Raw genomic sequence first — 15,583 nt, forward strand, 5'->3', positions numbered from 1 at the left:
TCTGTTGCTTGTATATTAGTGGTTGCTTATTTGGGCTTGTTTCCTAAATATTGTTTTTAGACCAGTGCCTTTCAAACATTTTACATGTCAAGGACCCCCAAATTAATGTGTTTTTGTCCACGGACCCCCATCTGAAAATACTTTGTGCCAGGGACCCCCGGATTTGTGCAGTTAAAATGTTTAAAAACATTCCAAATGTTTCACTTTTCTTTCCAAGATTCTTTTGAAAACAGCAGATCTATAAGCTCACAACGCGACGTGAGCTTGTAAATCGGCTATTTTCAAATATTCGGTTAATCGTGATCTTTTGAGCTTGTTTTCGTAGACCCGTCAGCTTGTTTCTTTCATAAAATCTGGCAACACTGTGTGGCATTTGACGTCATTCAGCTGCGACCGACCCCTCCAGTGTTTTGTTTTTATGTAATAGTTCATTTTAGGTTTTAGCTGAAAAAAAGACCTACAACAAGACTTCTCTGAAGAAACAGGGTGAGCACACAGTCTACTGAGTGACCTGCATACATTCTACCTGCATACAGATCTACTAGGCCTCGATCAAGACTATCAATGATAGTCTTGATAGTCTATCATAGATGCATGTAAATACATGCATTTGACATGACTGATTTCATTTGACATGTGAAATTGATTCAGATTCTGCAATTTGATTAGCATTCTGAGACAAAGTCAGGAGGACATTGTCCTCTTTGGATTTACACACCCTAGTCTACAGATTAAAACGCAATGCTTTACAGACATTGTATTTGATAGCATGTTCAACCCTAGCTGTAGTATACAACCCTCGTAGACGTATTTATGATTCTGACGTTTTCAATCTACGAGAGTTGTAGGGTGCACTTCCTATAGTGCTTTGGACTTTCTGCACTATGCCCCGTAGACACTCCAAACATTGTACAAAATGAAAATAAAGGCGCTTACCGCCGAGCCCCAAATGTTAACTACTTCTACGGGGTAGTAGTGTAATGTAATAATCCATATCTTTCAATAAAGAAGTGTTTTAATGCCGTCTGTGGCCGATTATGTCGGAAGTTCCCAATGGGCGGTAGTGACGTGAGTGAGGGGGCGCATCCGGTGGAACCCGGAATTACACTAAATGTAAACAGGAAGTAAACGAGGGTGAAAAAATGGCGTTCGGCCACAGACGGCATTAAAACACTTCTTTATTGAAAGATATGGATTATTACATTACACTACTACCCCGTAGAAGTAGTTAACATTTGGGGCTCGGCGGTAAGCGCCTTTATTTTCATTTTGTACAATGTTTGGAGTGTCTACGGGGCATAGTGCAGAAAGTCCAAAGCACTATAGGAAGTGCACCCTACAACTCTCGTAGATTGAAAACGTCAGAATCATAAATACGTCTACGAGGGTTGTATACTACAGCTAGTTCAACCCCATATACACAGAACATAACAAAGAGGCTGCTGGAAGCCAGCGCTACTTCAACTAAACTACAACATTATAATGGTTCACTAAAGTGAAAGGCTTTCAGTTGCTCAGGCAGACCTACTTTCATGTTGAAAATGGTAGTTCTAGTTCTTTAGCTAAAGCAGAGATCAGAGCATAGCTACATATACCAAGGTGTACTACCAAGCTTATACCATGGCATCGTGATTCTATATTATTCAGATGGTCATATGAGTGGGTGCTGTGCCTTTCAAACTCGAATTTATGAAGAGGGCTTTTAACGGTACAGTGAGTTTTAGATAATGTTGACAACATTTTTCAGGTACATTTTTGAATAAGGCCAAAACACATGATACCCTAAAAATAAAGCAATTTGGGTAAAGGGTGTTGAGGTTTATGTAAACTGTGCCAACTGATGCCTTCCTTCACTGTTTTCTCAATGTATCACCGTCTCTGTATCTTGTCTCCCTAGAAGACCAACCATGCTGACCTGTGAGATCTGCGGTGAGGAGCTAGTGTTTGAGGAAGACATGAAGACACACCTCCTGCTGAGCCACCTTGAGAACGAGATGAGCTGCCCGCTCTGTTCTCTATCTGGGGTCTCGTATGATGAGTTGAACTTCCACATGGACACCGCACACCCAGAGAAGCGCGACGCGGCACAAGCGTCGGCTCATTTCACACACGGCTGCCGTTCTCCCACAGGAACAAACGATAAGCCTAAGAAGCACGTCAGAGATGTGTCCCGGCGCCCTGAACGTGAGACGGCCCCTTCACACTCATCTGGGGACAGTTGTTACGTGGCCAAAAGCAGTGTGTCCCCTGACGCTTCCCGCCATGGCACAATTGCGCAACAGAGTAACGATGTAGCGGGAACCTCACCCGTTGGTGAGGGTTCGTTAACTGCACGGACAGTAACTCTTAGCCCTCCAGCTGTGAGTACAAAGAGTACTAGAACAGCTCAGGGCACAGAAAAGGTCAGACACTCGGAGCACTCCAAAGCCAAGCAGAAACGTCTGTCCTCTCCAAGAAAAGGTGGATCATTGGCCCATGGTGGATTTGTTGTCACATGAAAGAAACTGATTATCTTATTCATATTCATTGTTGTTTTGAGTCATTCTCTTCATAATCTGTAATTCTCTACATGACGATACTTTGTTGTATATGTTACAGAGAAGCAGTTCCCATGCCCCATGTGTTCACAGGTCTACAATAACTGTTTCATGCTACAGGAGCATGTCGAGTTGCATCTCCAGGAGCAGAACATAGCTGAAGGTGGGTTTTGGATCTTTATTACCACACCACCCTCAAGAGACCGTTCTATTCACACGGTCAGCAGCGTCCTAGCAAGCTCAGCAGACTGCTATAAGATGAAATATCAAAGTACATGGTTTGTGCATTACGCTATCTGAACATAACCGATCTTTGTTGTCAGGTGCGGCCGTAGGGGCCTCTTCGTCAGCTACACTGCCACCATCATCACACAATTTCTCAGGTTTGTCTGTTGGTTTGATAATACAAATTTCAGCTAAGAATGCATAATCTAAAGGATTTTAATCTGTGCTTGACATCTACATTGAAGCGTCTGAACGCCTTCACCTTATTCATACAAGCCCAGTCAAAGCTAGCCCATGAAATACAACAGTGACAAAACTGTCTTTTCAACAACCACATTTTTGCTAGCTGTTGAGGGCAATACAAGTTTATACAATAGTCAAGTCTACCGAATATTAATGCATGGAAAGTTTTTAGAAATCTAAATCCTTGATATATTCTTAAGGTGATAGTAGGCTGACTTTGTAATTGTCTTAATGTGGCTGTTGAAATTCAGGTCTGAGTTCATGACTTCCTACACAAAGATTTCTTGCTTGGTTTGTGTTTTTCTTTTACATTAATACCGATTGAAGCTGTGCACTGACTTTTTAATTGTTCTTCCATGCCACCAAAAACAATTATTTGTTCTTTGTTTAATTGTGGCACTTCCAATCATTGCTTTGTTCAATGCATTTACTTAGTGCTTGTACTAGTGGAATCGTAGTCCCCTGGATATATGTTTTATGTATATTATATTTTTGTGTTGTCTGTATAATTATGGTGACATAATTGTTGTGTGTCGAATGCAGTGAAATACTAAATCTATGCCTGAAATTTTGGAAGTGGAACTAATTGAAGACCTTAACAAGAGATGTCTCAGTGCTGTGGTGTGGTCAGAATTGTATTTTTACAGGCACACACCTGGTTGGAATTAAATACCGTATGTAATATCAGTAACTTGACATAATTTCCCAATTTGCTTCACAGGTGAGAAGAGCTATGAGTGTCCCATGTGTTGTTTAGTTTGTTCAGACAGCTCCTCACTGCAAGAGCACGTGGAGCTGCACTTAGAGTACGGCACGGCCACAACCTGTCCAGGTATGGGTCTGTTGAGTCAATTCACTCAGGTCCCATTATGGAAATGTCTGTTCCCTCCCTGTGTTACTGTCTGTCAACTTATGATATTCTGAGACTTCTTTTTTTTTTGGGTTACACTAGTGAGTCCGAGCTCAGATCTGAAGCTGGCCAGACAACTGCAGGAGGCGGAGGACCAGAGGAGAAGGGAGCAGGAGACCAAACAGGAGGCAGTAGAGTTCAAGAAGCTGCAGGTCTGGATCATGCAGCTGCTTTGGTCTCATCGTCTGGCATCAGCACCATATTAGCGTGATCAGAACTTAACCATACTTGACCATGTAGCTCCATATACTAAGTTCGTCCTCCAATTAAAATAGAAGATAGCCCAAAAACGATAGTTTTAAAAAAAAGTATTCGTTTTTTCCATCTTTAATGACATCCAAATCAGGGACCAGATCCTCATTTGTGAGTGGGATAACTCATTGGGGCCCAATTGGGATATTTCTTTTGTGCTGGCTGGACATCAGTTTGGGATTCTGTGTGATCAAATATGTATTTAAACAAACTAATGTGTTCAAAGCTAATAGATTAGACAACTTCATTATAATTCATGTTGGGCTGTTGCAAACTGATGCTGGTTAACATTTAGTCACATAATGTGAGGTCAGAACTAAGTGAGTGTAATAAGATATATTACACCCGTGACCTTATATTACATATGTACAGCGTGCTGTCTCACATGGTCTCCTGTTGTTGTGTGCACAGGCATGATTATATGGTCTCTCTCTCTCGTCTTACTACGCATGTGATGTACATGTGGGTATCTAACATTTCTAATAATAATAATAATAATAATAATAATAATAAACTTTATTTGTATAGCACCTTTCATGACATGAAATGCAGCTCAAAGTGCTTTACAGAGCAAGAATACAATTACAGTTAGAACCAATTTAACAATAAAGCAAACAAAAATAAAATAAAATAAAATAAAAGCAAAGGCATAAAACAACATTAAAATAGGCAATACAGTGAGGAATTAAAAATCAACCAAAGAATCAGCTAAAAGCAAGAGTGAAGTAATAGGTCTTGAGCTGTGCTTTAAAGCTATCGACAGAGGCTGCCTGTCTTAAGTGTAATGGGAGTTTATTCCACACTGTCGGTCCGTAAAAGCAGAATGCTGCTTCACCGTATTTTTTATATGTCATTGTAGGCACCTCGAGCAGGTCAGCACTTGAAGACCTGAGGGCCCGGTTTGGAACATATCTCTCTAGGCAGTCAGAGAGGTAGGAAGGTGCCAGACCATTTAGAGCTTTATAAACTATTAAAATAATTTTAAAATCAATCCTAAAAACAACCGGGAGCCAGTGTAGTGAAGCTAGAACTGGAGTGATATGTTCTCTCATCCTAGTTTTAGTTAAAATTCTGGCTGCCGCATTTTGAACAAGTTGTAATCTGTCAGTTGTTTTCTTTGGCAGGCCAGAGTAGAGTGCGTTGCAGTAATCAAGCCGAGAGAAAACAAAAGCGTGGATCAGCGTTTTTGCATCGTCTAACGACAGATGGTCTCTAATTCGCGCAATATTTCTAAGATGAAAGAAAGCAATCTTGGTGACATGATTAATGTGTGTATTAAAATTCAATTCAGAATCGATAATAACCCCCAGGTTCTTTACTGTGGTGTTACTTTCTACAGCCAGGTTACCAAGTCTACTTGTTATTGATTCTCTCTGCTCACTGGAGCCAATTATGAGAACTTCTGTTTTATCCTCATTTAGCTTAAGAAAGTTCTCACTCATAATGACGTGTGTAGTGTCAAAATTCCTATACTTCTGGCACTACTGGTTGCCGACGGCCAGGGATTAAAGTTCAGATGTTTGCTCAATACAAACTGATGTCCAGAACGTGTCCATTGAGTTCAACAAAAAATATATTTATTCTCTGTCACTTGTCCGTCACTTCAGCATACAAATAAATAAATAAGGCAAATAAACAGTCAACGCATACATATCCCCAGCCCTCATGGACACAGTCAAAAAACTGTGTGCCTCTGCCACTGGCAACACCTGCGCTTGATTAGGGACCTTGTTTCCCCATTAAGACCTGGAACGCATCTGTGTCATTTTTAGATTTGAGCTAAAAAAGCATTATTTTATACTTTGGCTATTCAAAAATAGCAGATCTACAAGCTCGTAGCGCGGCACCGAGTGCCGCGCTACGAGCTTGTAGATCTGCTATTTTTGAAAAATCGTGAAAATGCTTTTTTAAAGGGAACATTTGTAACTCAAATCTTTGCTTCTGGGGCTCCCTGGAACAACATATTTTAAGATGGGGGTCCGCGGCCAAATACACATACATTTTGGGGTCCTTGACATGAAAAAGTTTGAGAACCACTGACGTAGCAACATATGTTTTTTCAAAAAACTGTTGGGATTTGGAAGACATTTTGTAGAAACCTCGGAACCTCAGGCCTTAATGGGTTAAATACCTAGGCAACCTTGGCTTTGACCAAGCCCTGCGGTGACGTCATCAAATAAGAAACAACAGTCATATATATGTCTCTTACAACGTGCTTTCACAAGGCTCTGATTTCAGTGTGTTTTTTTGTATGGTGTGTGCAGAAGCAGTTTGGATTGGATGGCAGCGGGGGCTATCGCAAGCAGATGGAGCAGACCATGGAGAAGGCTGTGTCCAGAGGACTCATGGCCCCGGCCGACTTCCACAACAGCAGGGCTGATATGATGGAGGCTTTGGCCTCTGGGGTTGATGATGGCAGAACCAGAACTCAGGGTCAGTGTGTGGGTGTTGTGATTCAGATTGTTCCAGCATGTTAGCTCAGGTTAATACAACCTCCTGAGCTGCAGGGTCAACATTAGGTTCTGAGAACCTTACAGTATCTGAAATCGAGCTGTAGCGTATGGACACGAATCCAGAACCTGTGAAATACGTTGCTCGGCACGGCATGTGGCGCTTAGTTCTTGTAGTCAAAAAGAGCCACATTACTATAAAATATGAATTGAATTGTTTCTTGTTCACACACTCGCATGATCTTTCCCTCTGTTGACTAATCACTTTAACACTTATAGTACTTAGTAGTGGCCCGAGGTACCCCAGGGCTCTACACTAGGTCCGCTAGCATTTCCCTCCACCAAATCTCCTTGCGAAATAGCAGATCTACAAGCTCACAATGCATCACTCACATTGTGACATGTTTTGAGCTTGTAGATCTGCTATTTTTTGCCAAACGTTCGCCCCCAGAATAGGGACACCATGGTTAAGAAGAACCTAATTCTTCCCACGTTATGTGTAATTCCTGTGTTGTGTAGGTATGCTTGGTGCCTTATCTGAGTACTACCAGAGGGAGGCCAGAGACTGCGCCCATGTGTGGCTGAGTGCTGAGACAGACCACTTCTGCTCCTCGGAGGGGGACAAAGGCTGGGGCTGTGGTTACCGCAACTTCCAGATGCTTCTATCCTCTCTACACAGAATAGACACATTTGCTGACTGTCTGCCAGGTATGAACGCTTGTACAATGTGGCGCTCAAAATTGGATCTTGACATTTAGATTTCTGTTAGCTACAGTATGTGCTAGGGCTGCGACTTACATTAAATCATGTTAAAAGTTTCTTCTGCCGGCCCGTGACGGTCAGGGGTGCAATGCTCACTGCACGCCGTGCAGGAACCTATTTGACCAGGGGCACGCGCAGGCACACGCATAGATTTAAAACGACTTTAAATTCACACCTCAACAAAGTTTACAAAGGCTCCCGACTCACACCAGGGAATTAACATAGGAATGAGCCTAGATGCATGCACAATTGTCCATTGTGTGACCTGTAGTGTAGGTGTTAAGCGACGTGCGCGTCACGTCTTTAAAATAGAGTGCAACCACGTTCCAATTCAGCATTGCAACACTGGTGACGGTCCAGGCACCCTAGGCTGCAATGCCAGCCTGACAGCGTGTCGCAGGTTCGACTCCTGTTCCCAACGACCTTTGCTGCGTGTCACCCCCCCCCCCCCCCCATCTCTCTCCCCATTTCCTGTCAGCCTACTTTCCCTATCCCTCTCTAGAATAAAGGCGTAAAAAGACCAAAACGTTTCTACTGCCGTTGCTTAAATTCTGCAATGGGGAGGGAAATGGTGGAATACACAAAAAAACACAAGACCATAGGAGAACCCAGCGGGGCATTCAGTCTCTTCTTGTGCCGTCAAATGTCGTTCTGCGTGTTTCGCGTGTGACCAGACAATGTCCAACTCGATTGTCTCCCAGCCTATGCTCGACATGATGACTTGGTCATGAATGGATGGCAGCAACCCATGAATCAAAGCCGTCTTTAATAGGTGGTCGTATGCTGCATTGTCATGGGTCAGGCCAGCGTGTCTGTTGAAACACGTCTCCATCCTAGTTCTGTAACTGTCGGAGCTTTCATCATGGATCTGCTTAATGCAATGGATTTTTTTCCAATCTGTACGGACTGGGTAAGCCTCCCTTCTGGAAAAGAGGCCACCTTCGTTCTGTAACTGTCCAGCGACAATGTTATTCCTTAGTGGCTTAGTCCATTTACATCAAACCTTTTCAGGTGTGGCCATTTCAGTTTGAAAACTTTGCGAAACACTGATTCCAACTCTTTTGCGGATGGCTGATACATTTCTATTAAGAGGCCATTCTTAAAAAAAATCTAAAACCGTTTTTAAAAAAAAAGAAAAAAGAAACTAGTTTTCAAGATTTTTCAAAAATAGCTCAATGCACGGCACTCGGTGCCGCGCTATGAGCTTGTATATCTGCTATTTTTGTATTTTTGAATAGCCAAAGAAATCTAAAGTGACAAAGATGCGTTCCAGGTCTTAATGGGTCAAGTCCAACACAGGTGTACACCAGCGTTCGACATTTTCGGTCGGATTTGGGAGTAACTTCACAATGTCATTTAACTCGTCAGGCCTCCAGGTGCGTTGAACTTGGACTGTGTCATAGTATGCGTCATGGAGTTCTTGTAAAGCGTCAGCAGACGGCCTTGGGTGTGAATTTGGATACAACACCAGTGGAAATGCCTCTATCTGGCTTTGTGTTATATTACCTTGTGTGGGGGGTCAGGGTGGTCAGAAAACTCCTCCAGCTCTATTTCCCCCCAGCTCATAAGTCTATCATGTGCACAAGGATTGGCAGTGTGTACGACTCTGTCTTTCAGTCTGGAGTCATCACAACTAACGATTCTTACAGTTGTGTGGTTGTCTAGCTTTTGTAGGGCTGTCAATTAATTCCTCCCCACACACATATCTGTGTTGCCATGCTGTTGTATCCTACTGACTCACCTGCCAGTGAGGAGCCTCCACCGGGAGGACCTAGAGCCTTCGTCCTACTCCTCCCGCTCCAACACTCCCCGCTGACAGGTGCCGCCCTAGCCTCGCGTAGCCAGACTATATCACTGCGTGGATATGAGTCTGGTGCTTCCATGAGGACGTTTTTTTTCCCAAGGGGCGGGATCAAAACAATGGCCCTCGACGCAATTGGTTAGACCTACAACCAACTACCAATTACAGTCTCCCATATTCGAATACTGGGCCCTGATTGGTCACTCACGTCTTCTGGAGCAGGAAATGGATTCTCAATGGAGCGGTGCCAGACCCAAATCGCAGAGTGCAATTTTTTTTTGCACTCGCAGATTCGTCTGGTCCCAGGCTAGTGCCGCCCCAGCCCGTAGGAGTACGTGCAATGACCAATATCACCCTCCCCGCCCAGCTTCCCTCCCCCGAACACGGGTCAATTGTGTTCACATAGACACCGGGCAAAACCGGTTGGTTGCACCACGGTGGATTCGAACCCACAACCCACATCCTGGGGCAGGGACTTGACCGCTGTGCCACCCGAGTGCCCTGAAAACCTCTGGTCTAATTAACCACTTAAGCCCTATTTTATACTTTTGTCGTACAATGGTGTTGCACAGAAATGCCAAAATAGCCAATTACATGCGCCAACACATGGCACCAGAGCAGAGGTGGTCTTCTGATAGACGAACAGTATAATGGCTGCTAACTAACTCATAATAAAACTAAACTCATATTTGGAAGGTCAAAAAAACCTGGAACATTGTCTACTGTCCAACCAAGATGCCAGCCTCTCTAACAAGGTGATTTCTCTTCACCTGACTGACTGCAGTGGCCTTTCATTCCTGTATGATTCAATTTAGCAACTCATCACTGAATTCTTCCCATTTGCTTGTCGTCTCATTCTCCAGAAAAGGCTGTTCCCAGCATCCCTCGGGTACAGACTCTGATCGAGGGGGCGTGGCGGGAGGGCCTGGATCCACAAGGTGCGTCCCACTTCAACCAGCGGCTGCAGGGAACGAGAGCCTGGGTCGGAGCCACTGAGATCTACGCTGTCCTCGCCTCCCTGGGAGTCAGGTCAGACTGGCTCAGATATTGCAATGTACTCACTTCACTTTAGACTTCTACAAGCTCACAATGCGTCGCGGCACATTGTGAACCCTGAGAAATTAAATAAGTAGAGTAGCCTCCACCCCATTTTTGGGAATAATGGTTGACGAGAAATACTGCTGGAAAGAACACATCGACCAGGTCACAAAGAGAGTCTCAAAATCGGTGGTGATTATCCGAAACATCTGCCAATTTCTAAATAGAGCCTGTTTAACAACCTTATACTACAGCCTATAGTATATCCTTTCCTAACCTACTGTAATATTGTGTGGGCTAGTACCTATTCTTCTTACCTCCATAAATTATATATACTACAAAAGAAGTGTGTCAGAATAGCTACAAATTCTAGTCCACGGGAGGCGTCTTCACTTCTATTTTCAACACTCAATATACTAACTACCTTTTAATATAAATGTCCTCCAAACATGTATTTTCACCTACAAGACAAAATACCAGAGTATCCATCTCCCAGATTATTTAAAACAGTACTTCCAGCCAAATTCCAGCTTTCATTCTCACCCAACCAGGCAAGCGAATCAATTACATGTCCCACTATGTGCCACCACCAGGGGGCAGATCACCATCAAATATAAAGGTGTTTCACTATGGAATGCCCATTTACATCTAAATTAGTAGCTACCACATCCTCCCTACCTACCTACAAAAGAAACCTAATACGTAAATTGATTATCCGAGTGGGTAACTAGATGATAGGCATCCATAATATTGTCACGTATGGATTTTCTAAATCTCTTTTTTACTTCTTATTTCACATGACTATATAGTAGCATCATGTCTTTGCTTTGTCCAAAGCATTGTTTGTTTATCATATGTTTTTATATCTTTTTTGTTTTTAATATTAAATAATTCAAATTGTACCTAATGTAAAACGGTGAGGTTCTCGCATAAGCCCCCCTAGGGTTTCTTACCTCACCGACACAACAACTAACTAACTTTCCCATGGAAAGAACTAACATATCATGTGTATATATAAACTGTTGTGCAAATCAAATAAATCAAATGCGTCGCGGCACATTGTAAGCTTGTAGATCGGCTGTTTTCGCCGAAGAGATTTGGCTTATCGGGGAAAATGAGGGGGCCTAGAATAGACCTCTGGGAAACTCCAGTCAATGAATTGTATAGGGCTTAGAAGCATGCTGTGGTAGAGAAGGGGTATCGTGTGGTAAGTGGGTCAGCGAATTAAACTAAAAGACATGCATAAAAACACACTGCTCAGTTTTTCTCAGTCCAGAAATATACAATTTCATATGCGTGTTGTTGTTCACAGGGCCACCATCATAGACTTCCACCAGCCCACTGGCCCTGCAGACACCCATCCCAGGCTCTTTGAGTGGGTGAAGCAGTACTTTTCCATGTCTGCTAGCAGGGGCACCAGATTACCTCCCCGCGTTGTACAGACCTCTCAACCACCTCTGTACCTGCAGCACCAAGGTACCGTACTTATCGTCCTATATTTATGTTATGGTTAAAAATGGCCCTAATGTTTATGTATATATTATACTTTATACCAAAATGGCTTCAGCCAATGTTGGTTATAAGTGTTTTATGTCAGTCTTCAGAAATGATGAGAAGTCTTATTGTCTGTAGCATGTAAAGGTAGCTCTCCACCGCACCGACGTCGGCAGTGGTAAGTGTAGGAAAGCGTCTGTTGCCGAAAATCTGCTGTTGAATGGGCGGCGGTGGGTACCGTGTCGGGTTGTAGGGAAGCGTCGAAAGCCGACTGAGCAAGCTTGGTCAGCTTTCGACTATCGGATAGCAGCGGGCTTGTTGTTGAAAAAGACATCAAGCCATAGGCTATTTTTCGTCTGTCGGTGTCTGCTCTCGGGTGCATTCAGCAACTTTTTTTCGCACCTTCCAACCGACTGATCTCCTGGCTTCATTCAACGGCCAGTCTGTAGTAATCTGTAGTAGTGATGGGTCAGTCATGATCGATTCGTTCATAAGAACTAGTTCTTTGCTGTGAACAAACCCGTTCACTTCTTGAAACTGTTACGTTCACGATTTCGTTCATACCCACGCACACCGCACACAGGACGGGCGGGCTGTTCCTCCTGCGACAGACAGACCATCAGATAGACAGACAGCTGTGCGGTAGAGTTTTTCACTAGACATGCATGCATGCGTATTGCGATTTGAAATGATAATAAAGGTACTGTTGTTCCTGGACAAAAGACAGATAGTGTTAGCACCACATTCAAGTATCAAAATAAATAAATATGCATGGTCCTAGACAAATGACAGATAGGTACTGGTCAATTAACACGTTTTAGTTTGAATAGAAGATGCAAATAAATAGTATGCTACAGCTACTATTCATGAACTACATTAAGTTAAAGATATGGTTAGAAACCGATAGTCATGTGGAGTGCACTGACTTCGGCTGCTTTGTATAAAATATTGCATTTATGGAAATAATTATCAACTAATAAAAATAACTTTACATTATTTATTGTTGTTATTTATTACTTCTACACATTATTATATTACAAGAAGAAGATGGTGCAATTAGATCGTTAAAAAAAGGAAAGCTGTCATTCTCTGATTCTGATACTCACCTACACACCTTCACACACACTTTCGCTGACACACTCTTTCCCTGCATTTACACGGGTCATACCGTGTTGCCAGGGAAGGTCAGTGTTGGTCTGACACAATGTAGTGAGACATGATGATGATGAAAATTAAGGTGATGATTAACTATTTCACTGCCAATCACGTAGATCTAAGCGAACCGATTTAAAGCCGCCACGTGCCAATCGCGTAGATCTACATGAAGTAAAAAATAAAAAAAAAACTCCTATCCACTTCCTTGTTAACTTAAAACTTAAAAAGTCTGTATTTCGGCTCCTGAGTACTTTTTTTTTTTCAATGAAAAACTCTGGCACTGGCTAAAAAAATATGAAAATACCTCTGGCAGTTAATGGGTTAAGATGATAATAATGATGATGATGTCAAGATATTCAGTCTTTGGCCCATTCGGGCCGGGAAAGCATCTGTCATTTTCTATTTTGTGCGGTGTGCGTGGGTTTGGTGGAGAGCTACCTTTTAAGGATACTGTATGTCCTCCATGCTGACCAGGTCACAGCCGGTCCATCGTGGGAGTGGAACAGAAGAGGAATGGGAGTCTGTGTCTGCTGCTCCTTGACCCCGGCTGTTCACCTGCAGAAGCCAGGAAGCTTCTCAGTAGAGACAGCGCGACCACAGCCGTTCGCCGCATCAGAAAGTTTCCCAACAACCTGAAGCACAAACAATACCAGGTGGTGGCAGTAAAGGGCAGATTGTCACCTGAGGAAAAACGGGTGAGAAAAAAACATTACATTTGTTTAAAAGAATGGTATCTTGAGGATAATTTGCTTTTGGGTATTTGGGAATTTCCAGACTTGATAGAAAAATGTGCTGAACCCACTGGGGTTGGGTTCATTTCAGTTGATGCTGGCCAATGGCATGTCAATTTTAAATGCTTGAATTCAAATTTTAAGGCCAGTCATTTGATTATTTATAAGTGTAAGTGATTGGTTAACTGAATATATGGGGATTAACAATATTTGTTTTTTGTTTTGTTGTTTTTAAGATTTGCATCTCGAACTCGAGAACATTGCGAGCTGAAAGGATTCCTTGAAACTGGAATGCAGATGTCCTTTAATTTTCACTGTGAATGTAATTTTATTTTTTTTGCTCAGTAATATTTTGATTCAATAAATTATGTTTTAACTATTTTTAAAATGATTGTGTGTGTGTAATTATTGTATGTTGTGTAAAGCTGTGAAATTGTTGGTGTGGTTAATATGATGCGAGAAGGAGAAGAGTAGGCTTAAGACAACTGGGTTTCAGATGTAGATGAGATAAACACATTCACTGTGCATGGCACACTACTGGCACACACTCAAACAACCGCTTGGAAAACGTCATAATCCCTAGCTACATTGCACATCCTGAGAACAGGACATTTTTATGGATAGAGATAGATAAGAAAGATATTGTGATCCAGATTATGTGCTAGCCACTGGCTGGAATGTGTCCATTTCAACTGTTCTTTTGCTTAACAAAAACTTGCACTTTGCACTTTTACCCAAAGAAAGCAGGTGTTAAAGCACAGTGTGTGCTATCAAGATAGCACAGCCAGCGGCATGCTTAACATGAAAAGTCTGTCATTGTTTACACTCCCAGGACTTACTTCTGTACAGAATTGGCAAAGGGGCTTTTATGAATGCTTACCCCACAGCTTGGAACACATTGCAAATTGATTTAAATCTTGGGGAACTAGTGTCATTAGATGTTTTTAAAACAATGTCGAAGAAATGGTCACACAAATCAGGCTGTCAATGTTTTTCAAGATTATTTTATGCTGACTTTTGTATTGAGCTACTTTGTGATTAACATATATATATATATATATATATATATTTTTTTTTTTATATCTAAATTGTGTTTTCTGTCTGTAGTCATGCTAATACCATATATAGGGTGGGTGATGATGACTAATTTAAGCAGTTACACTCACACCTGCCTGAGTCAAATTAATTGGTCTCAGAGCTAGGTGTTGACTACACAGAGACACCTGTTACCAAGGCACATAATCAGCCATCCATTCCCCCAACACAATTCAGAGAGACAGAGTCCCTGTCATGTTTTTACTCCTTGTTTCTGTATGGTGTTCAGTTCTGTGAGTTTATACCTGATGCTTTGTTGTGTTTGAACAGACTGTGAAGACAAATAGCCCGTCGGTGACAATAAAGATTATTATTATTATTGGCTGACTGGGAAGACAGCAGCCAAGCGGCCCTGGTGAGGAGCAGCAGAGCCTGGTTATGAGATCCAACAGTCTGGCTATATCAGCACATCATGGGGATAATCAGCAGCATCATCCTCAGGGGGAAGGAGCAAAGTGCAAGTGGATTTTAAAAGGTGCTGTTAAAGGAGTAGTTTACCCCAAAAATTACTTATTTTCTGTCAAATACCCCATGAATGAAGCCTTGAATTCATGGAGATTTTTTTTTGTTTTTGTCTCATTCCTGAGCCAATAATTTGATGACCGGGTCATCGGTCAGTAGGCCAATAATCTGATGACTTATTTGAGTCTGCTACTGAAGACTCCGCCGGCCGTTCATCAAATTATTGGTTTAGGAATGCGACAAAAAAAACAAAAAATCTCTGAATCCAAGGCTGTCTGCATAGGGTGTGTGTAATTGATAGAAAATAAGTACTTTTTTTGGGTGAACTACTTTAAAATCACACCGTGTTTCAAAGAGTGTTTGCTGGTGTTGAGTTGAATGACAACTGGAGGCATGTCATTGTGCAGCGCGGACCGCGCCGTTTGCGT

General features: G+C 42.4%; 1 protein-coding gene across 1 annotated transcript; it reads left to right on the forward strand.

Annotated features, from left to right (window-relative positions):
* Nucleotides 1–382: 382 nt before the first annotated feature.
* zufsp (zinc finger containing ubiquitin peptidase 1) lies at nucleotides 383–13,979 on the forward strand. Its single transcript, XM_080425538.1, has 12 exons — nucleotides 383–486; nucleotides 1,898–2,460; nucleotides 2,599–2,700; nucleotides 2,861–2,920; nucleotides 3,727–3,837; nucleotides 3,958–4,067; nucleotides 6,432–6,600; nucleotides 7,137–7,325; nucleotides 10,044–10,209; nucleotides 11,531–11,694; nucleotides 13,342–13,562; nucleotides 13,835–13,979. The coding sequence occupies exons 2-12, from the start codon at nucleotides 1,908–1,910 to the stop codon at nucleotides 13,880–13,882; spliced, it is 1,893 nt and encodes a 630-aa protein (XP_080281664.1). The 5' UTR covers nucleotides 383–486; nucleotides 1,898–1,907; the 3' UTR covers nucleotides 13,883–13,979.
* The last annotated feature ends 1,604 nt before the right edge of the window (nucleotides 13,980–15,583 follow it).

Source organism: Gymnoscopelus braueri, assembly GCF_963280865.1.
Source record: "Gymnoscopelus braueri genome assembly, chromosome: 4".
Classification (NCBI taxonomy): Eukaryota; Metazoa; Chordata; class Actinopteri; order Myctophiformes; family Myctophidae; genus Gymnoscopelus; species Gymnoscopelus braueri.